Source organism: Condylura cristata, unplaced genomic scaffold (assembly GCF_000260355.1).
Source record: "Condylura cristata isolate star-nosed mole 26May11 unplaced genomic scaffold, ConCri1.0 scaffold00011, whole genome shotgun sequence".
Lineage (NCBI taxonomy): Eukaryota > Metazoa > Chordata > Mammalia > Eulipotyphla > Talpidae > Condylura > Condylura cristata.
This window is the reverse complement of record NW_004567112.1, coordinates 21,254,357-21,277,152: the sequence shown is the minus strand read 5'-3', so window position 1 is coordinate 21,277,152 and position 22,796 is coordinate 21,254,357. Positions and strand designations below refer to the sequence as shown.

Sequence of the window (22,796 nt, the reverse complement as noted above, 5' to 3'; positions counted from 1 at the left end):
CATGGGAGTAGATCTGTACATGGGAGTAGACACATGGGAGCACACACTTGCATGGGAGTAGACACATGGGAACACACACTTATGTGGGAGTAGACATGTAGGGGGAGTAGACATTTACATGGGAGTAGACACGTACATGGCAGCACACACGTACATGGGAGCACCCATGGGAGCACACATGTATATGGGAACACATACATGGGAGCACACATGTATGTGGAATAAGACACATGGGAGCAGACACTTATATAGGATCACACACTTACATAGGAATACCTGCTTACATAGGAGCACACACTTATGTGGAAGCAGACCTTACATGGGAGCACCAGAAAACAGGGAGGGAAAAATAAGTTTGCCCTGAGGCCATCTTTTGATTAAACTGTAAGGTGATACTCTAAATAGAGGGAAGTGATAGTCTGGGAAAGGAAGACCACTGGACTCTTGTTTTTTGTGTTTTATTACAGTTCTCAGAATCTTAAAAATAATTCAAAACAAAGCAAAAATATATATATAAACCAACCAGATTCAAGGTTAAATATAACTTCACATTGTCTCCCCTGCTGCTCCTTATTTGCAAATAAGATAAAAGTTGTTTTTTACCATATTAAAGTATTTCTTTCACTCATCAGCAGGAAAAATAGTCATTCATCACTGTACCGATTTACCTCCGTTTAACCCACAGCCCGAAGTCGTACTGGACGAAGGTCTTTCGTTTTTCATCCTGAGCAGTGAAGAAGATGCTGCGTTGGGTCAATCTTCAGAACAGGTTGGAATTGTTTCCCTTCCTGCCCCATCCTCATTCTCGGGAGAAAGAAATCTTTATTAAAGGCATAGCATGAAATATTGAGGTGGGAGGTGCATTTGTCACTAAGCCACTTTCTTCTCTTTGAGCTGAGACGCTGTTGATGATGATGATTCCTAATGTGTCCTGAGTGCTGCCCGGATGCCCAGGCACGTACATGGAGCATCCACTGTGCTGTTCAGTCCCCAAGAGACCCCCGTGAGCCAGGCCTGCTGCCACCAGGCGCAGGGCCAGAGCTGCCAGCTACAATACCTGTGCTTTCTTTTTCTTTTCATGTCCTCTCCACATGCCTCACATCGCTCCCCATCACCTTACTGCTTGCTACAGATTCCCCATTCCCGGTTGGCTGGGTTGGGGTTGTTTTTGTATTGAGGTGATTGTTTCCTTTGTTGTTTATATTTTGGAAGCAGAGCACAGGCTTCCCTCAGATAGTGTCACTGTAGCGCATCCAGCACCCACAGTCCAGCACAGTCGTCCAGTCAGCTCCCTTCCCTTCCCCCTACTCCCTAACCAGGATTCCTCATTCTCCAGTCAGCTTCCCAGGAAGGGTTAGTGTTTAAGTTTGGCTCGGTCTGATCCTTTGCTTGGTTTCTCTATGTGCCACATATAAGGAAAACCACCTGGAATTTGTCTTTCTCCTTCTCACGTCATTCACTGAAATAGTCCCTAGTCTAAGCCCCAGTCTTGCCCAGGCCCTGCCAGCCTCTGTCAGTGCTTCTCAGTTCCTCTCAAACTCCTCCCAGCTCCCTTCCTCTGTGGTTGTCTCTTCTCCAGGACTAGTTGCCTCGTTAGTCTCGCCCTATCTCCTCCTGCTGTGCTGGCCTTCCTGACACCCAGAGTTCTACCTAATATCTTCTGACACTTACCCGTTCCCCTCCAGGTCCCTCAGGTGCTTCCTTTTACTCCCTCTGACCCCCCCCTTTGCCTCCCACTTTCTACCCGCCGCCTCCATTTCCCTTTCTTTGTATCCCTCTCCAGTCCTTTTACTCCTTTTTTTATTACTGTGTTTTTAGAGAAATAGGATTTTTTTCTCATAAAAGTGATACATGGTATATATTTTAAAACAATGCAGAAAAGCATGAAGAAGAAAATAAAAATCTTGGGAAAGACCCCTTCTCAGAGATAAACCTCTATCGTCCTTTTCTTACATCATTCTCTGAGCTTCCACATATAACATGCACACACAGAATTTTATATAAATAGAATCATAGTACTCAATGACAATTGCATTTCCCCAGTTGCTCAGCCAAACCTTGATGTCTTCTTTGGGTCCTCTTTTAGTCACATGCCTCATATCCAGCTCACAAGTCCTGGTTCTACAAGCAAAAAATTCCAGAATCTCACCTGCTTCCCATCCCCTCTGCTGGTACAGCTGGAGTCTAAGCCAAATAACCTATCATCTAGAACACTGCCACTCTCCCTTGTCTTCGGTGTTACGCCAGCAGCCTGTTTTCTAGCTCATGCAGTCATCAGGATGAGCATTCTTGTGTTTACACCTTGTCTCACTCACTCCAAGTAAGGAGCTCAGGCCTTAGGTGGCCTTAAGGCCCACGTGACTGTGCCCCCTTGCTGCCTCTGACTTCACTTCTGACTACGCTTCCCTTGTCCATCCAGCTCCAGCCTCATTCACCTCCTTTATAGTTCCTCAAAGCAGACGACTCTGCCTTTGCAGATTTATTGGCAGAGAAGGTGCTTCTCTAATCCTCCTGCTCTGATTCACTACACTCGGTCACTGTTCAAATGACACATAATTAACAATACTGTGCGTGGTAACTCTCTGTATTCAAAGGAATTCTATGACTCACTCTTTTTACTTAATAATTTACTTCTAAGCATATGTTTTGAAAATTGAGAGATTTTTATTTGCTCCCCTCTTTCAACATATATATATATATATATTTCAAATTAGGTAAGTAAAGTTGTGCCAAACAAATTGGCGACTTTTGGTAGAGACTCAATAAAATTCTATTTCAATACCTATGTTCAGACTGTAGCTTCTATATATCGATACACTGTATTTCAGAAGTTCACTGTAATCATGCTCCAGAGATGACTTCTGTGTTGAATTTTTACTTTTCTTTTTCTTAAATATCATCCGGAAAACAGCGTGACTGCTCACATTACTTAGGTGGTACTGTTATCTGAATGGTAAAATGAAACGGGCTTTCAGACCCCATTGCCTGTTTCTTGACTTTACCCTACAGTGTGCATTCTCAGTACCTGAAACATCAGAGTTAGTATCTCAGGACATCTTTAATAGAAGAGGGGTGCTTGACTGAGAGTTCTACTTCAGTAGTCTCTCATTGAAAATCACAAAGAAGGGCTACTGAAAAATCATATTGGCTACTATTAAGCCTCAAATCAATCCCTGTATGTTCAGTGAAATTTGATTGGGACACTTGCAGCTCATACTTGAACTGGGTGGCAATGATCAGAAAGACAACTCACAGCAAGGCCCTCTCCACCCCAACTGCTTGCTCCTTCCCCCCAACCATTTCATTGGTCTGTATATTAATCATTGAAAACAAGCATGCATAGACTTACATTTTTTCTGGTTTTCAGCAGAGATCAGTAAATGACAGTTACCCCAAACACTTTTCACTTGGTGATAGTTCACAAAATTTTACTGAAGGCCAAGATGAAGATTTTATGAAAGAAGTTATCTTTCCAGATTTACTTGAAGTAAAGGCTGCTGAATATGAAGATAATCAAGAACAGATTAAAAAACAGCAAGCAAATATTTTTGAGCCAAGTAGTTCTCCAGGTAAATTTCTTTTATGACAAATATCCAAGTCATTCATGAATTGCATTATAGAGTACTTGTTTTCATATTGCTGGGTAGATATAAAAGTACTCATCTGACATTATAGGAAGTTTTCTATGTGTATTCTTCATACCTTCTCTGAGTGCAAGGGAATTGGCTAAAAGAACTCTGTGTATATGTGTGTGTGTGTATTTATAATTTGTGATAGATTAAAATAATCCCCTTTGCTTCTTGTTTGGTTAATATCAGTTGAATGTTTTGGACTTTAAAGCAATATCTTGGTTTATTTATTAAGTGCTCAGTCAGCATAAACTGCCAAAAGATAGGATGCCACGCATTTTAGAAGATGAAGGATTCTATATTCAGAGAAAGCCAAACATATATAAAAAGGCCTGCAACAAAATGGAGAATCGCCTGCTTCAACTGGAAGAGGCAAGTGCATCAGTTCACACATTAAACCACTCCCTGGTAGAATGTGACACTTGTTTTAATGAAATGCTTACTTTCTGTGCTCAATTGTCCACAATAGGGAAAATGTTGGTTTGAAGAAAGTGGAGAAATAATGTCATTACCTTCACCTATTAGGCAGTCATGGAATTTCAGACTAAACATGAGCAAAGAGTCTTTAAATCCTGCACTAAAGACCGTATACAGGAAGGTAACCAGTAACAGTTTATTTCTCATAGCTATTATAATTTATGTTAATCAACTATAGGATAAGACCAAGGGCAGAGGCTTTGTCAGCCCAATAAGAAACCAAAGCAATTATTTGGATGGCACACAGCCATCCGGCCAGATTTACTAGCTGAAATTACTTAACAAGATAGACATCTCTCGCTGAGGAACTTTAATTTCCAAAATGACTTATCATTTGGGTTGTTTAGAACTGAAACTGGTGTTTTGCCTGGTTAGTGACCATTTTGCCACCGACTAACTAAATCTTCTAGGTGGACTCAGAGCAGGCTTCCCCCTCTAGTTGACCCTTACTTAGAAAATGACTTAAAATAAAAATGAGCTTTATGGCTGTTCTCTTGCGCCCCCTCCCCCCTCCCCATCCAGTGAGGACAAAGGGGGAAGACTCCTAGCTTAGGAGATTGTGGGAGAGAGCCTCATACTGGCGGCATCCAGGTCTTGGTAGACAGAAGTGGGACAGTGTGACAGCGGGTGTCAGAGCAGTGGCACATGTGGAAGCACATGCACTGTCACGCCTACTGCCCCAGAGCAAGGGCTTGTACCCCCCACCCCCTTTTGGGAGTTGCTAGAGTCATGAAGGTGCTGCCATGGGTGAACTAGGCTGCACATATACTAAGTTACTGTCTTTAATTATATCACTAAAAACTAATCATCTATCATCTATGGTTAGTAATGTGTATATCTGCTCCCTTTCGTTACCTGCTTGTGTGGGACAAGAATAGGTTATTCCAAATAAAGAATTCAATATAAAAGAAAACAAATCATGTTCATATTCAAATATGCACTTAATGCAAAGTAGTATTCTAAAATATAGTCGAATTACTTTGCAGAAAAATCTAAAGCCTACAGACTTCAACTAACTTAGGGAAAGTGCAGGACCCAAAGGGAGAGAGCCTCAGGGAGAAGCCTCCTTTAGAAAGGAGCTGGCATTTGCTTAGCGGGCGTGGGCTCCTCAAGGGATTTTTCCAGAAATGAACAACATATTCTCTTGGGACAATGTTTTAATAAATGTTTGCCATTTAACTGACCCACCGATGTTAAGTTTTCATATAGTTGAAGTATGTAGTTGAAATACTGATCAAGCTGTTCTAAACTTCATTTGTCATGATGTCCCTGTAAGAAATTGTTTTAGGTCTGATAGTTTGAAAGTCCAACTTCTACCAACACATAATAGTAATAGTAATAGTAAGTAAGGTAGTAATAGTAAAATAGTAAGGTAGATGAAAATAGTTGCAGCGATATAATTAAAATGCTGTGTATTTCATGAAATTAAGGCCATAATTTCAATAAAGAAAGATCACATTTTTTTCTTTCTTGTATCTCTAATTTTCCAACTAACATGTACATAAGGCAATATTACTCTAGTTTCAAAAGAAACAAATGAAATGAACATTGTATTTATATTTGTCTTTAAAAGGCAGTGAAGTCTGATCCAGAAGCTTCTACTAGGAGCAAAATAGAAGGTCAAAGGGAGATGTATCAGTTAGATCTCAATATTGTGGGTCTGCAGTTCAGCCATCATCCCCTCTTCAATCAAGAGCAAGTGTTATGTGCCAGGCTGCTCCAACTTTATGAGCGCTTTCAGGACAGGCAGCAACAGAATTTGCCTCAGCTGCTTTATGAGAAGGTAAGAGCGGCTTTCGTGATATTGACAGTGTTGAATGTTTAGTGCTGAAAGGGAAAACAAAATGCTTCTGTCAGAACAAGTTATCTTAGAACATTTTTAATGCTTTTTAGATATTTAACCAATTAGAATGATGGTGTTGTTCAGTATTTCTGGAAAGAAACTATAGAAGTTAGCCAAGGGCAGCCCCAAACATATCCTGAAGTAGTTCAGTGCTTGTAAGTGGTTTAGTAACCAGTGGTGATCTTTGTCCTGTGGCCCAAGAGGAGCAGTTGAAATGATTATAAAGAGCCGTATTTCTACTGAGTTAAAATTCTGCTTTCCTCCTAAACCAGTTTCACATATTTATAAGGATTTGTTTAATGGCTATTAATTACTGAAATGTTGGTAATTGTGGAAATGTTGGCCTAGTCAAATCTTATTTAAATAACTGTATTTGTTTTTCTGAGATTACATTTGTATTGGCCTCTGAAGCACTTAAAATGTACAAATTATTGCTCTTTTAAGGTAAATGTCTCTGGAACATTAACCTCACCAGTTACTAGTGAATTTCCTCATTATTTTCATTTTCTTGGCTAACCTTTGTCCTGGTTCCTGCTGTTTTCATTCCTAGTTTGTGTGTGTGTGTGTGTGTGTGTTTTAATGTGCTTTACAACATTATATATGTTTTAGGAGTACAGGTTCACCACATTTCCAGATGTATTTGGTGTGGTAAATTAGTATATTTGATTATTAAATTACGTAGGAGAAATGGCTCCATATTGTTTTCTTCTACAAGTTTTTGGATGCTCTTACAGTTTTGATCATCAATATAAGCATCATAATTAGCTTGACGGCTTTTTTTTTTTTTAATTGTATGCCCATTTTTTGGGGGGTTGTGGTTGGATTTATTTTGAAATAGATTTTACCTTTGTAGAAACTGGATTTTCTCATCCAGGAATATAGTAGGGCTTTACTTGTTGAGTTCTTTTAAGCCTCCCAATGAAAGTATTTATCATTTGACTCTAGTTTTGGAGTTCCCACAACCTATTCCTAACTATGAAGATCTTTCTTTCATGTGCTTTGTGATATAGTTTCCTACAGTTTACTTCTCTAAGGGTATTTTCTGTGGTTATCTATGTTCTCTATCTTCCTCATTATCTTATTCCCCTGACCTTTTACTTTCTTGATTTGCTGTGTTATTACATAATCATAATTTTATAGAGATAGATGTAGATATAGTTTTAAATATACATAGAGAGATAACGGATTTTATGGTAGCAAGTGCTACAGATAAAGACCAATAACCAGATAGATATATTTTCTGTAACCATGGAATTACAAATAAAAGATAAAGTATATTCCTATGCTCACTGTGCCATTTTCATTAATTGGCATTTCTTTATATTAATTGATGAACTGATTACCTAGAAGTTTCAAGATAAAATGTTATTGTGTATATCTATTGAGGCACTTCCTAGTTCTGTCCCAAGTTGATTATATTAATTGTGTTTTAGAAGGTGAGGCAATTATACACAAAAGGTCATACACTTGTGTTGCAGCGTGTACACCTAAATCCACAGGTGAATGGAGGTGATGGTAATAGAAGGGTGAAATGTACTGAAATAAATATTTTCATTGTTGTAGCTGAAGGCACTGATAGACACTACCAAATTAGCAAATGAAAATTTGGAAATGAACCAGTTGATCAGAAAATCTTTACAAGATTATTATTGGCAGATAAGGTAGGCTTGGGGGCCTTCATTCATCAAGCATTTATTAAATAACTTCTTTTAATAAAGTATTGCACTTGTAATGGAAGAGATAATATACAGAGAGACAGGATACTCATTGTTTAGCAAATTACAGGAATGGTTCCAACCTCTCCTTAGACATCCACTTGTGTAAAAACAATTTCACAGCAGTGCACAGAAAGGTAATTGCCGTTTTAAAATTTATTGATTAAAAAAACATGCTGGTTAAAAACTACTCTGTATACGAATTACTTTTCAATTGATTGAATTCTGTTGATCATGTTTGTATATATTTGAGGTTAATACACACGTATTTAGGTACAAGATATAATATTGATTGACTCTAAAGACAATAGTCAGAAATTATAGATGCTACCCATGTAAAAGAACATGGCTTAAAAGGTAGGAGCCATTGAAAGAGAATTTTGGAAAGTGTGAAATACCAGGAAAGATAATTCCAAGACAAAACATAAATCATGTGTAAAGGAATCTCCAAAGCAAGATAGCTCATGGGGTGGCACTTGCTGGGCAGAAAGTTCAAATATTCACAAAGATAAAATAATTCCCTGACTCCAGCTCACTGACGAGACTCTGCAACTAGAGGCAACAGCTGATTTTAGTCAGTGGTTTCCTAGAACAACCTAAGAAATTAAAAGTAATGTTACCTTAGAAGGTTGATACATAGCTTGCATAAGACCTGACACATAGTGAATAGTTCATAGATACTAGTTAAACGAGTGAATGACAATTGGCAAAGCCAATATTTTTTTCCAGAAAAGCATAACTCTAACCCTAACACAGAGATTTTTCTACTGATGTGAAGTTCTAAGGACTATTTGCTTACAATACAAAAATAATACGTTTTTAATACAAAATTTTTTAAAAGTGATGAATGGTTAAAAATGAATCAGGAAGGTTTGAAGAGCAAAGAAAATGGTAAACATATAGGTAAATCTCAATGAACAATTATGTAATGATGTCTGTCTTGTGGGATTTAAAAATAGAGTTAAAATATAAAATTTCAGAATGGAGTAAAGATCAAGAGAATAAGTATAATTAAAAATACTTGCACTGGTCAGTGTCAGAGTAATGGTAAAGCTTAATTAACATTAGAGTGTGATAAGTCTTAGATTTTAATTTATAAGTCCTAAAAATAGAGCTTCCAGATATCTTTTTAAAGTGTATTAAAAGATTATTTCTATCACTTCAGTATCCAAATAGTAGATTCACTACGCCACGGAAAAGTCCCTCTAAATTTGATGTAGGTTCTAATTGTTAACCTGAAAAAAGGTGTTATTAATACACATTACGCAAAGTCCAGAATATTAGCAGAGCACTTTAGAAAAATCTTTTAGTCATAAAAGAAATGAATCTCTAAGTGGAATGTTAGTCTCTATATCAAGATGTGGGGAAAATGGGAAAAAATTCCTAAGTGGGGGCAGGAGGCAGAAGCATTAATCTGATACATTCTTACATGCTATTTTTTAAACTTAACAATTTTAATCCACAAACATGATTTCGATCTACCATTTTATTATTCTGTAGTAATACAAAACAACTCTATGACTTAGAAAGGGAAAAAGACTTTTCCTTACTACACAGTATATTACAGACTTGGAAACAGATAAAATCCCTTCGACGACAACAAGGGTTTACAAGTACCCCAATAAAGATACAGTTTCAGAGGTAAGTAGCTGCTCATTTTGTTCTTATTGTCCTCCTGAGGAACTGTCCATGAATGACGGGTATTTCACAGTCACTGGGGAAAATCCAGAAACTAAACAACTGTAGGATGAAGGCAACGAAAGGGCCTATATATTGAATATATAAATAATTTTTACAAATGAAGAATGATATAAAAATATATTTTAAATAAATAAATTATTTTTACAATGTATGTAGTATGACCATTTAGAATAGGCAAAAGATTTGAATAGATACTTCACTAAAGGCATATGGACACATGAAAAGATGTCAATATCATGTCATATCAAAAGAGGAATGTCAGTTAAAACCACAGTGATATATACCACACACCTTTTAGAATGGCTAAAATCCAAAACAGAACCAAAAAGAAAAGAAAAAGTTAGAAGAACTGGCAAGGGTGCCTAGCAACTGGAACTCTTCATTGTTCCTGGTGGAAATGCAAAATGATACAACCATTTAAAGTGTACAGCCCAGTGATTGTCAGTGTATTTATAGAGTTGTGCAACCATCACTGTATTGAAGAAACAACTTGGAACATTCTGGACATCCACCCCCTCCCCAAGGACACATCTTCCTATCAGTGGTCTTTCCTCACATGTATGGACACGTTTTCATCTCCAAGTCTATACACAGAATGGAATTGCTGGGTCATGTGCTAACTCTGCTTTATATTTTTGGGAGTCTGTAGCCAAAGTATCTGTGCCCTTTTCCATTCCCAACAGACCATATGATATTTTCTCAATCTCCTCATGAAAAGATGAAAACTTTGTACTGAAAAGAATTACCCACTAAACTCTCAGGAAAAGTCAACTCCAAGACTATTTTCTGAAAATTTCTCAAACAGCCTGGGTTTTGCTAGACCAGTAATAAAAGAAATGCTAATAATACCTACTACAAAGCAGGGCTTTTTTTTTTTTTTTTTTTCCAGACAAGTACTTAGAATCCTTCCTGGCACGTACTTAGTATGTATGGTGAAAGTGAACTAGTCTACAGGCAGTAAGGGCAGTAGCTGTGTTGCAAACTTTCTAAACACAAGAAGGAGTGTGTGCCATTCAATATCGCCCTAGTCACCTGTCCTTAAACATGGTCATGTTCTCACATCTTAAATCTGAGAGGGAGAAAAGTGAGAAGAAACAAGTGTGTCCTTAAATAGTTTCTCTTTTACCCCCCCCCCCCCGAAAAGGTTTCTGATGGCCTCAGAAAGGATGGTAAGCTATAATGGTTGTTTTACTCATGGGAGGAACTGAGTATAAGCTTATGAAGATGTTTAGTATGTACACGCTAAGTTCTCATATTGATAATATTCTTGGAATATAAAATTACTTCTTGTAAGAGATTAGTTGACTGTGTGTTGACAAGACCTCTAACAACTCTGAAATAATTCCACTGTTTGTGCTTTAAGTAACTATGTTCATTATTAATTAGGATAAAAACAGGTACATGTGATGAACAAAAACAAGAACTGTCAGGAATGTCTGAGACTGAGAAGAAAACTAAAGGAAAAACATCTCAGAATGGGGAAAAACAGGAGGTATTTATTTTGCAAAGTAACACCCAGCTCACCATGACCTGTGCAGCCTAACTAAACAGTATCTTGTGTTGGTAGATTAAGAAATGTTGGTACTTGTAACAGTTACCTAGCAAAGTAACAAGTATAGTATAGGAAATAAGCTTAACTTTAAGAACAATTGTCCTGAGCAATAAACTTATGTACTTAATTATACCTTTACATTCTAGAGCCTCTCTTCTTTAGCTTCAGAACTTGAAGAAACAGATATTGAAAGAATAAAATCAATTACCTTGATGCCACAACTTTCTTTTACAACAGAATTAACAAACTTATACATGTGTTCACTGTAAGCATTTTCAAGGATTGTTTCTTTGTGATATGTTCTCTATTAACTGCATTGTTGTTAATAATAATATTGTAGTTTGTTAATAATAATATTGTAGTTCTTGAGTGAGTACCAAATGCCCAGAACTCTGCTAAATACTTTTCAATATACATCTGTGCATTTAACTGCCACCATAGTGCCACAGAATTGGTATTATTCTCAAATTAGACATGGGGGATTTTATGTTGATGGGAGGTTTAGATACCCACGGTAACATTTCAGAAGCTGAGATGTCACAGAACAGTAGTTTGGTTCAAGTTCATATGTTGTCCCTAATGTTATAGAGAAGATGGACAGGTAACAGAAAAGGAGCAGGATGATACTGGACCTTTGGTCAGTTAGGGAGAGAACATGAAGAGATTTTAAGTTTTGGTCTCCTCCCTTCTGAAAAAGATCCAGCCTTAAACATTAGTAAGGTCAGTTTCCTAGTAGCTGAGAAGATAGTCAATGAATGTTTGTTGAGTGGATGGATGGATGGATGGATGGGTGGGTGGATGGATGGGTTGAGAGTGGGAGGGAGGGAAGGATGGATGGAGGCTCTCTCTCTAGGAGTTTGATATGACTGAAGGATATTTATTCAATTTATTCCCCCAACAAAGCTTTTCAAGAGCCCTAGTTTGCCTTTCTGATATTTGGGTTGACAGGGAAAAAAAAATTTCCTGGAGACAAAAGTTATACAACTTAAAGACTAAAGGGATTTTCAGGAACCTTCAACAGAACACAGTAAGCGTATTGACTGAGTCACCTCTGAGGTTATTTGAAAATATGCTGTGTGTGTGTGTGTGTTTCTTGTAAGTTTAAAAATATTTTTGAATTCTTGATTCAACTTCCTCTATTCCCATTTTATGACCCTCAGTTTTCTGCTCTCCAAAAATATGATAGGCAAGTGCTGTAATCTCTTTAAATTATAACTATAATTTTAATTTACTTTTAAGATAAATTACTGTTGACTTAGAGTACCTTGACTTTAGAGTAAATATCTTTTTCTCTTTTTGAGTAAATATCGTTTTTAAAAAACACTTGCTTAGAAGCTTTTCTTCACAGAGAGGCAAATGTTATTGAAGTTAAAGATGCCATTTGTCTTCTAAAATGACCATATATTGATGTACTTAGGTACAACTTGAAAAAACAGTATTTTGTATTCCTGTTGCTTCTCAAGCATCCTTTAAAGGTTTGTTTAATTTTTAGGCACGAACAAAAGAGGAGAGCCAAAATTCAGAAGCTTAAATATTTTATTAAAATATTATACAATGATAAGCAGGTTTCTTGCACTTCGGTGTCTCCACTACAGTCAGATTTTAAAGTCATGTTTCAGCAAATTTTCAATATTCAGTTAATACATTGGCCTGAAACAATTTGTTTGGAGGTATGGCATGTCTCTTACTTTCGTATCTTATTATGTGCCATAGCATACTTAAAAGTTCTTGTGGGCTACTGTTACATGTGATGTGAAATTTTTGATATTAAGAGACAGCTGATCTATACATATATCCAAGTAATTCATATATATTTATAACTCATCAATATTCATGTATGCTGTAAGTGCACAATTATTTGCTGTGTTATTGGTCTAGATCTGTTCTCACCAGTTAAAATCCTTGCCCGCTCCCACCCCCAAAATACAGCATGACTATGCTAGTGGCGGGGGTGGGGGGTTGGGGGGATGCTGTTTGAGACAGTGGTGTAACTACTGGAAATGTTGAACAAGCTCTTCAGATTGCTTCAGCCTTGACTAGGTTTCAGTCTCTTGCTATATTCATCTCTTTTGAATCTTGAATTCCTTTAAACAGCTGATGCAAGAACATGCACACAACAGGCCCCACCCCATCCCCAGAATCCAGCCTAAGAATTCCTACCTTAAGAAGAAAATAAGACAGTGGAGGAAAAGTGATGGAGTCTAGACAAGACATCTTGATGGCTAATACAGGGGTTAAACTTGAATCTAAGGCAACTAAGATGCATGTTTATGAGCATAAAGCAGTGTTTGAGAGGTGGGAAAGGGGTTAAAATTACAACTCTGTAACTCAAAGTTACCTTTATAATGCCTACAAGAATTTTGTTCCATCCCTGATTAGAGGTTGTATTCATTTTGTTCATCTGGTCTATCAATTTCCTGTCAGCCTAAAATGTACCTCTCTTGAAATTCCTACTTAAAAAATAAACTGACTATACTTTCCTACTACTGTACCTAAAAGAGTCAAATCATAACTCAATCCCTGCTATTTAAAATCTGCCCTCGTGTAATTGATAAATACATGTCTTGAATCCTCCATCATCCCAACAGTTAACACATAACCCAAAAAACTAAGTGGCAGGAAAAGAAAGGAATCTAGCTAGAGATAAAGCACACCAGTGAACAGCTACAAAAATTGCAAAATAAACATAGGTGCCATACTTTAACAGATTGTAATCTACATCTCAACTTCACCTCTTCCCACTTCTCCTTACTCTTTCTTCACTTTCTGCCAGCCTGAATTACTTGTTTTTCTTTACACATCCTTGCAATTTCCTACATTTGCCCTTTGGCACAGATTAGCTCCTGCACTTAGAGTGCCCATCGTCACTGTCCCTCCACCTCCCAACATGGTGTCCGCTGACTTCATCAACGAACAGGGCACTCTCCGTCTTTCCATTTGCTGCTCTTGGGATCTGGCCTCCAGTCCTATAGTTTCAGAAAATTTGGATTTGACTGCCCTCTAAGAATGCATCTCCCTTTTCAAATTCACAAGGCTGACATGTAAACTCAGAAACCAGTTTAATGTTTGAATATATTTATTACTTTATTGTCTCTTCTTAGCTAGTTTACTGATTCACAATAGGAAATTTCTTTCACAGACCTGAGTAGTTTAAGCCCATTTAGCCCCACACTCTACAAATCTTTTGCATTTAGGGATGTCTTTCTCAAAGAGACTGTTGGATTGGCTTAAATTCACTCTTACAGGAGTATTTAGATGACTGGTTTAGATAACCAGAAAACATTGTCTCTGATTTTCCTTTTCCTCTGCTTTCTTGGTTAATCAGCAATCTTTTGGATTGGCACATTCTTTCTTATCTTTCCAAGGGGAATGTCTCTTGCACCCCTCCTCATATCAATATTTTCCAAACACTGATAGCAAAGCATAGGTTAAAATAAGACTTATCTGTTGGGGGAAAAAATTAGGCATGTCGTTTGGGAGTGGGGAGTTGTAGTAGGAAGCACAGCAAGTGGCGTCCCGAGACCCAGTCAGGCCTGCAGGACAGCCTGCCTAAGCCTCTGGTTCTCCTTTTCCTTCCCCCAGAGCTGGTTTAATCGCCCTTATGTTCCAGAGCCGGGGAATTTCCCTCTTTCTAAGCAATGCCACCTGGGTTTCCATTGCTTATAAACTAACACAGTTTCCTATGAAGACGCCATTACTTCATTTATAAAACAGGAAGAAATAATACCTGTTTCCTATCATTTTTACCAGATTCAAATGAGACAAAGAACTTTACAAAGTTCTTTAGTAGAACTTTAGCAGTGCCACATGAAAATATGTTATTTTGGTAATATATAATGTACCTTATTTTCATAACTGTATGTACAATCCGTTCAATTAATTTTCTTTGAAACAAGTAAAAGGCATACTTTCAGGGACATATGATTATCTACTTTTCTTATAATCGTGTGGATGAAATCTATAGAGTAATACCTATGTGCATTCTAGTATTTAAAAAAAAGAATGAGAATGTGTTGTTGGGGTATTTTTTTTTTTAATTTTGTACTTTCAGTGAACTATCAACCATTTCTTTTATATGTAGGTTTATGAAATAAGTAAAAGTACAAGCTTAATGGCAAAACTATATATACCTTTACCTAACAATGCAGAGCTGAAAAGCAGAACTGTTTTGGAATACATAGAATTTAGTTGTGATAAAATGGTCACACCTGTAGATGGAGAAGTAGGAAGTGGTAAGTATGTTAAAAATGTTTCTTCCCTGGTTTTCTATATGAGCTCCATTGCCTAAATGACTCTAGGTCACTTACTTAATAAAGGAAGTTACTTATAGTATTTGGTTAAAAAAGGTTATGTTCTCCCACTAGATACAAACTGAGGTTTCAAAATCTTTGTCTTGAATCTGACCTTTGGGACTAGCCTGTGTGCTTTCCCTAAGTCGTCTGAAACAAGAGTGCTGTGCTGGGAAATTTACCCAGTGGATAGACAGCTTTGCCTCTGCAGTCCCTTCATGAGACTTACAGATGCTCTGGAGCAGGGGGCTTCAACTTTCAACTGAGAAGGGCAGGGAGGAAGAAAAAAGGCGTAGAGAAGGAAATAAATTGGGAGAGAAAAGGAAGAAAGAGGAAGGGATGTCTCTGTTCGTTTGTTTTTCACTTGGTTTTATTGCTCATGCAACCCCTTTGTTAGTGAGCCTATGAGAAAGCACCCAGGTCTCTCTGTATTCCTTCTTTCTCCTTCCTAGTGAGTTTGCAACTGTTTGTGTCCAAAAGGAAGGAAGGACATAGAAGCAGCCAGAAAGAAAGATAAGTAGATAGATGGACTGGAAAGGAGAAAGGACAGAGAATCTGTCTGCGTGGAGGACAAAGCAGAAAATGAGGATCTGGAGACCCAGGAGAAAAGCGTCAGGGCTCATAAAGAAAACACCAAGAACTCAACCAAAGTTTCAAGGGATATTGTTAAGATCTCTGGAGACTGAGAATGAAATCAGGGAGTGAGAGAACTTAGGAATCTTGCCTGTCTCATTTCTTGCTGCTAGTGAACCATTTGTGCTGGAAGCTGTTCTCCCCCCAAAAGAACAAAAATTATGAACGTTTAAAAAGTTATACAAGAGAAAATATAGTAGTTCATCTTTATGGATCCAGAACATTATTTTTCTCTCGCTTTTGTAGTCTGCCTTAGGTGGGAGGTGAGACAAATGCTAAGATTAGAGCTGGGGGTCAGCAAAGAATTGACTTGGGGTTCCATAAGTTCAAGTCAGGGTGTCTACGAGCACTCAAACTGCACACCTAAAAATACCTCTTTAATACCTTTTATAACAGATGTGCCTTTTCTTCTTGAGGGAAGTGGAACTGAAGAACTTCGTCTTTTGACATCAGGAAAACTAAGCTATTCTCTATCATGGGCCTTAGATGAAAACGGTATTCCTCTGACACCTATGTCACATTCTCTAAGATCTGCCTACTGCAGGTAATAAATTCTTATGCTTGAAAAATGATGCCTCCTTAGTAAAGCACCACACAAAACCTGAGTCTATCAAAGGAAGACCCCAGCATACGTAGATACCTTTAACTTGAAGGTTGATTGGTTTTTGAATATTTGTAAGTATATAAAATAGTCATACATTTTATTTATTATCACTCTACTATGGCAATAAAGTCTTTATAAGTAAGAGAATGTGTTCTTCAACGGATATTGAGAGAGGCAGTTCCTTAGTCCTTAACTTGTAACCAAGAATTGCAAAGATTTTATTTCTGGGAACTGTATAACATTATAAGTAGATAACTCCATGCCTTATCTGTTTGCTACAAGGAAAATTCTAATTTTTAAAATCTAAATCCCAGGATTTTCTAGAAGAATTTGAAATTAATTTCTAGGTTACAGCCGCAAAAAGTACTACTAAAAATAATTACAATAAAATTCTATAAACATGATGATACTGCTGGCTCATAGTGTCCTGTGTTTTACTGAAATCATAGCTATAAAGAGCAAACTATATGTCATCATTTCAATATTAGTAAACAATAACAAAAAGAGAGCCTTTCCCCATCCTTATAGACAGTGGTTAGAAAAAAAGAGAGCTCTGAGTAGGCAGAACACGGGCTTTTAGGGCAGTGAACCTGCTGGGGATGATACAATGATTGTGGAGAACTTGCCATGAAAAGTTGGTCAAATCCATTCAAAATACACCAAGAGCGAATCCTAATGTAAGCTGTGGGCTTCAGGGATAATGACATATTAATATAAGTTCATGGGTTGTAACAATGCTACTCTTACCACAACACACACAGTAATTTATCACTGTAACTGGCTCAGGGTACTGAAAGGCGGGGAGGCGGTTGTCTGTGGGCAACGGGGAGGCGGTGTGGGACGGTGCTTTCTGGTCACTTATGCTGTCAACCTACAATGGGTCTGAAAGTAAAGCAATTAAAAAGTAAAATCTTAAAAACATTACTATAAATAAATTGAATCAAATACATATAGCATTTAAAACAGAAGTTAGAGAGCATTTTAAAAACAGTAGTGACTACACTGTAAAGCCAGGAGTGTATGGCCAGAGTCCGAGTCAGAGTTCATGAGTGGTTTCCTTGATAATTAAGAGCATTTTTGAGAGGGAAGGAAAAAACTCATTGTGAGTAACACCCAACAACTGGTGTTGGCTAAACTAAGCTAATGAATAAATGTAGATTTGTCAACGAGAAGTTTGAGTAAAGAGAAGTTGAAAATAAGAGTCATAACAGAATTGAGACATAAATTTTATAAATGTTGGGTAATCCTTGTCATCTTAAAAGAAATGATAAAGCTGCAGGGAAAGAACCAGAATATATGAGAAAGAATGTGAAATCATTCAAAGTCAGGAATATATTAAACCAGGACACAAAGTACATTGCCATGGTTTAGAGAAGGGAAAATATCAATATTTCTTCAAACCAGAGAATGACAGTGAAATGCCATAAAGACAAAAATGTGCTTTAGACGGATGTCCTTGTTTACTCAGTACATGAAGTCATCATCTTAGAGAACTGGAGAAGGGCTTTTTAGGATAAAAATGGATAACTAATAAATGTAATTCATTTTGGGGTCAGTGAACACACTTATAATAAAGTTGAACCATTATTTTCATGTATCCCTAGTTATACATGATGAGACAGTAAAATATCTTTGGAATGAGAGACTAATGTAAATGACTTTAAATAAGCCATTTATTCTGCTCTTAGCCTATAGCTATGTAAGTCAGTGGTACCATCTAGTCTTATAGTTTTCCAACTTCTGAAATGGCCTCATATGCCCAAACAAACATACATTCTTTTCAGTTAGCTATCACTCTGTGTTATGTGCCGTGTTTCAAATATAAAGATACAGCCTAAATATTCTTTTTATATTGTGGTCTTTATTAATTTTCCTCAAGTAAGCATTTGGTTAAATTTTAATACTGTGCATTCTATGAAAAGAAAATATTAATAAGATATTGTTATGTTCAGGATTCACAGAATACATTCTGTAAGCACTATTTGCCTCAACATCTACAAAACTACAAAAAATTTTGCCTCAAAATTTTTTAGCATTACACAGACTGGAGGTGGCAAAGATGAATGTTTACAGATTTTAATTATTTACACACCCTTAAAAAGCTACTGTCTCTTAGGGAAGAAGGTAGACATTTATCAAAAAGTTCTTGTGCAAGCTAGAATGTGTGAAGAACCAGGAGAAATACCACAACCAAACATTCTGTTTAACCCTAAATGCAGAAGCTAAAGAGGTTTCATCTTTGAATACCTGGAATGGGAAGGTTTTATCCTGTATAACAGCTCTGTAATGTTCATATTTTATGCAAACTCACAAAATGCCTTCTCTATGCTAGTGTGTTAAAGAATGTAGATGCAAGAAGTGTTCCTGGAATCCCGTGGCTCACAAATGCACAGAAACTTTTTGAATGGGCGAATGAATCCAGGATTGACCCAAATAACCCGGAATATTCTGATTTAATGGAATTTATTATGGCAAGTCATATTAAATACCAGTACTGTAAACACTATTTCCTAAACTCCTTCCCCATGTTCTTTCATGATTTGCTGTGTATTTTTTTCTAGATACTGCAATAGTTGACACATAAAGATAAATCTGAGGACAGATACCATTTTCAAGCAGTTTAGAATATTGGAAACATAATTTAAAATTCAGGAACTGAAGCAGGTCTGAGAGTTGGGGCTACTGCCACTACTGAAGAGCTCCCACACAGCACATCCTGCAGCTTAACCTTCAAGCGAATAGCCATTATAGAGCTGCAGCATGCCAGTTTCATTAGTATTACCCATGTTTGGGATACAACGATGACTTCCAGACACACTCCTTCACTCAAAGACTCCATTATCTATTCACTTCTCCTCCTGTATAAGCACCCGAGCTGCAAGTGTTATAAATGCTTCCCCAGTCACTTCACTTAGGGATGGGCGCTTCCTTCTTTCCTTACTCTTCTGTTAACGTTGTATTCCTTTTTATAAACTCTCATGACTCTAATATCATTCTGCCTTTTCCCGTATTCAGTCATGTATTTTTTCTTTCCTTGGGAAACTATATCTAAGACATTTGTGTGCCTCTTCTGGAAACTAGCATATACCTTGTAGTGACATTTGCATTTAGTGAGTAAAGCAATGAATAAATAGATGATTGCAATTAAATTTCTCAGGATTACAGCTTACCAGCTGATATGCTGAATTCATAACAGGATACAGAAAGATTGGCCTCTCTCTCAGCTATTAGGATAACCAGATAAAAAGAGAGTCTCATCTTTCCAAGTGTGCAACACAAGTATTTTCATTTTTACACAAATCGTAGCTGGGAGACCATGTAGCATGTATTTTGTATGTTTCCCTGCCCCCCACATCCTATCTCTCTACAGATTCAGCTACTCTATTACCTCCTTCCATGGAAATTTTTAACCTCACAATTGACTGGGTAAAAGCAGTGTTTTTTGAACTAATTCTTGTATTTAAAAAATAATATAATAGTTTATTTTTACATCATTTTGTGCCTTTTTCCATCGCAGTTGTAATCCCTGTGGGCTTCCCATCACCAAATTACCTGTGTGCCATCACTATAGTGCAGTGCTCTTGCACCCCAACTCCCCATTTTTGATCCTATTCCCACTCCACCCCTGTAAAATGTCTCTGGTATATAGTTGTTCATTATTATTATTTCCCCCCCCCCTGGTCCTTTATGCTCTTGCTATGAGTGAAACCACCTGGTATTTTTCCTTTCCTTTATGGCTAATTTCACTAAGCATGATCCCTTCCAGCTCCATCCATATTGCTGCAAAAGGCATGTGTTTATCTTTTTGATTGCTGAGTAATGTTCCATTGTGTATATATACCACATCTTTTAACCCAGTCATCTACTTAAAAAAGTAGCAAGTATTGTAAGTGAAGGCTTTGTCATGTCTTACAGTACATGAAGCATAAAGAAGAGTATATTCCAAAGTATTTTCGTCTGGAACAGTTGCAAGATGAATTTAATTTTGTTTCTGAAGAGGAAATGAAGAAAAGCAAACGTTTTCAGCTGTTGCAACTTAGAAATGCAGGTCTCTTTGATGTAGTCCTACAGCCAATACCCCTCTATGACAGAGAGATTCCAGATTCAATCTTCCAGGTACTTGTTTTCTATTTGAATGCAGTTTCTGAGATGATATGTTACTTTTTTCTGCTTTAAACCTGTATTTCTTTTGATAACTGACAATCCGTAGACAGGTTCCCCCACTTCCTTCTCTTTAGGTATTATAAATATACAGATCTCTCAGATTTCACAAAGGCTTTATCTTGCCTTTGCATCTTAGATGTTGTCCAAACAACCTGTTTCACAGCCAACATCCTTTTTAGGGATATCCTAAATTTACCTAACATTGGATTTCTGCTGTTGTAAAATGCATCACCAGTTTAAAGGTGACTTTTTGGAGCCAGGGAGGAACACTAACATGTTAAACTTGTACATTAATTGCCAAGTACACCTCAATTTCAGAATCTTTAAAATGTGAGAGACAAAAAAAGAAACGAGTTTACACTGTGAGAGGCTATGTTGAAACTGCCAGTGCTAGCTAATGAAACTGGGGCTTCTACTACTCCTGGAGAATTGGTTGTTACATATCTGCCAACACAATACTAGTCTTAAAATGGAATTATAGCTGGTTATTTCCTGTAGAAATAACCAGTGGTAGTGATACAGCATTTGAGCTTGCTAAGAAGTGGTTCACACAGTGAGCACAGTGCCAGGCAATAGAATTATCACTGTAGACACTGGCAATTCCACTCCTAGGGATCAATCCAAAGGGCACAAAAACATTAATTCAAAATGTTTATTGCAGCAGTATTTATAATAGGCAAAACATGAAACAACCCAAATGCCCAAAAATAGATGACTAGATGAAGAAGAGGTAGAATATATATACAATGGAATACTATGCAGCAATCAAAAGATAAAATAGTGCCATTCACAGCAACATGGATGAAGCTAGAAGGGATCATGCTCAATGGCATAAGTCAGAAGGAAAAAGAAAAATATTGGAAGGTTTCACTTATAGGAGGAATATAGGGGAACCCAAAGAGGGACCAAGGGGGGAAAATGATAATAACAATAAAACCAAACAATAAAAAGGCAACTACAAATCAGAGACATGCTGCAGGGGAGGGAAAGAGGCCAGGGTAAGGCAGGAAGAACATAAGGGACGCTGGTGATGGTGCACGGGTGAATTGGTGGCGGAAATTCTACGGGGACTACACCTGGGAGAAGAAAGCAGACATTGCAAAAAAAAAAAAAAAAGGTAATGAATTAATTAATTAAAAGAATTATCACTGTGGGAGTATAATTAGTAACATTGGCTGTGTGGCTATAACTTGGATAATTTGGTAAATTATTATCAATTGATTAAAAAACTGGTATTTGTTTTGGTGTTGTATTCATTTTATTTTGGACCAGAAGGAAATTGCAACAAGCCACTTAATATCAAAAATAGTAAAATTTATATTTAAAAAACAAGGTATATTTGTTGCTTTTACCACTCAGCCAACCTTTAGTTTTTATATGATGGTTTATAGAAAAAAACAAACCAACCGGTACATTTGGGAGGACACTTGCAGTCCAGACCAAATGGGATTGTCTCAGAAACTTGTGTGTCCTCAGAGGTGACCAGGAAAAAAATGAATAATTTGTCTGTGAAAATGTCATGGCACTAACAGCTAATAACTATTAGATCCAAACAAAAATAGGATTTACAGGTGATTCACTATTTGCACACATACGGGTGAGTAGAATTATACGCATTGATAAACAGACCAGTTGGTATGTGGCTTTTGGAAAGACTTTATCAAACATTAACAATGGAGGAGCTGTCTTGAGACCTTAGGAATGTGAGTTAATAAGTTACAGGAAGGTCTTGGCTTAGAATACCTGGAAAGTTACTCAGTTTCCCCCAGCTGCTTCTCTGAATGGTTGAATTCAATTCTATAGTTCCATAATTTGGAAAAGCACAACACTCAGTATAACTGACGGCAGGACTTCATAGAAAAGGAAATTTCCGCTATGACAGAGGGACTTGGCTGACTTCCCTTATCTTATACAAACTACTCAGAGAAAACTACAAACCATTCACACTGATTTGACCATCATAACAATTGGGCAAAGGAACAAGAAGTGATTGTTTTAGATCGGTTTTATTTAAAAGCACAGATGTTGAATTACTAATAATTTTTTGACAAATTGAAAAACTGTACTGTGTATAGATATATAATTATGCGCTGTAAGCTAGTAGGGTTTATTTCTAGACAACAGAACTAATTTAATACAAACTCAATGTCATTTACCACATTAACATAATTAAGGAAAGAAAAAATGCG

The 22,796-nt window shown here is 37.1% G+C and overlaps 1 protein-coding gene across 1 annotated transcript in view; it reads left to right on the top strand.

Annotated features, from left to right (window-relative positions):
* The window catches only part of LOC101623873 (chromosome unknown open reading frame, human C10orf131), a 39,553-nt gene that overhangs the window by 9,296 nt on the left and 7,461 nt on the right, over window positions 1-22,796 (top strand). The window contains exons 5-10 of the mRNA XM_004681029.1: window positions 679-769; window positions 3,371-3,569; window positions 5,684-5,889; window positions 7,513-7,610; window positions 10,752-10,857; window positions 20,359-20,559. Coding sequence (XP_004681086.1) covers window positions 679-769; window positions 3,371-3,569; window positions 5,684-5,889; window positions 7,513-7,610; window positions 10,752-10,857; window positions 20,359-20,559 — 901 coding nt within the window. The remainder of the gene's footprint in view (window positions 1-678; window positions 770-3,370; window positions 3,570-5,683; window positions 5,890-7,512; window positions 7,611-10,751; window positions 10,858-20,358; window positions 20,560-22,796) is intronic.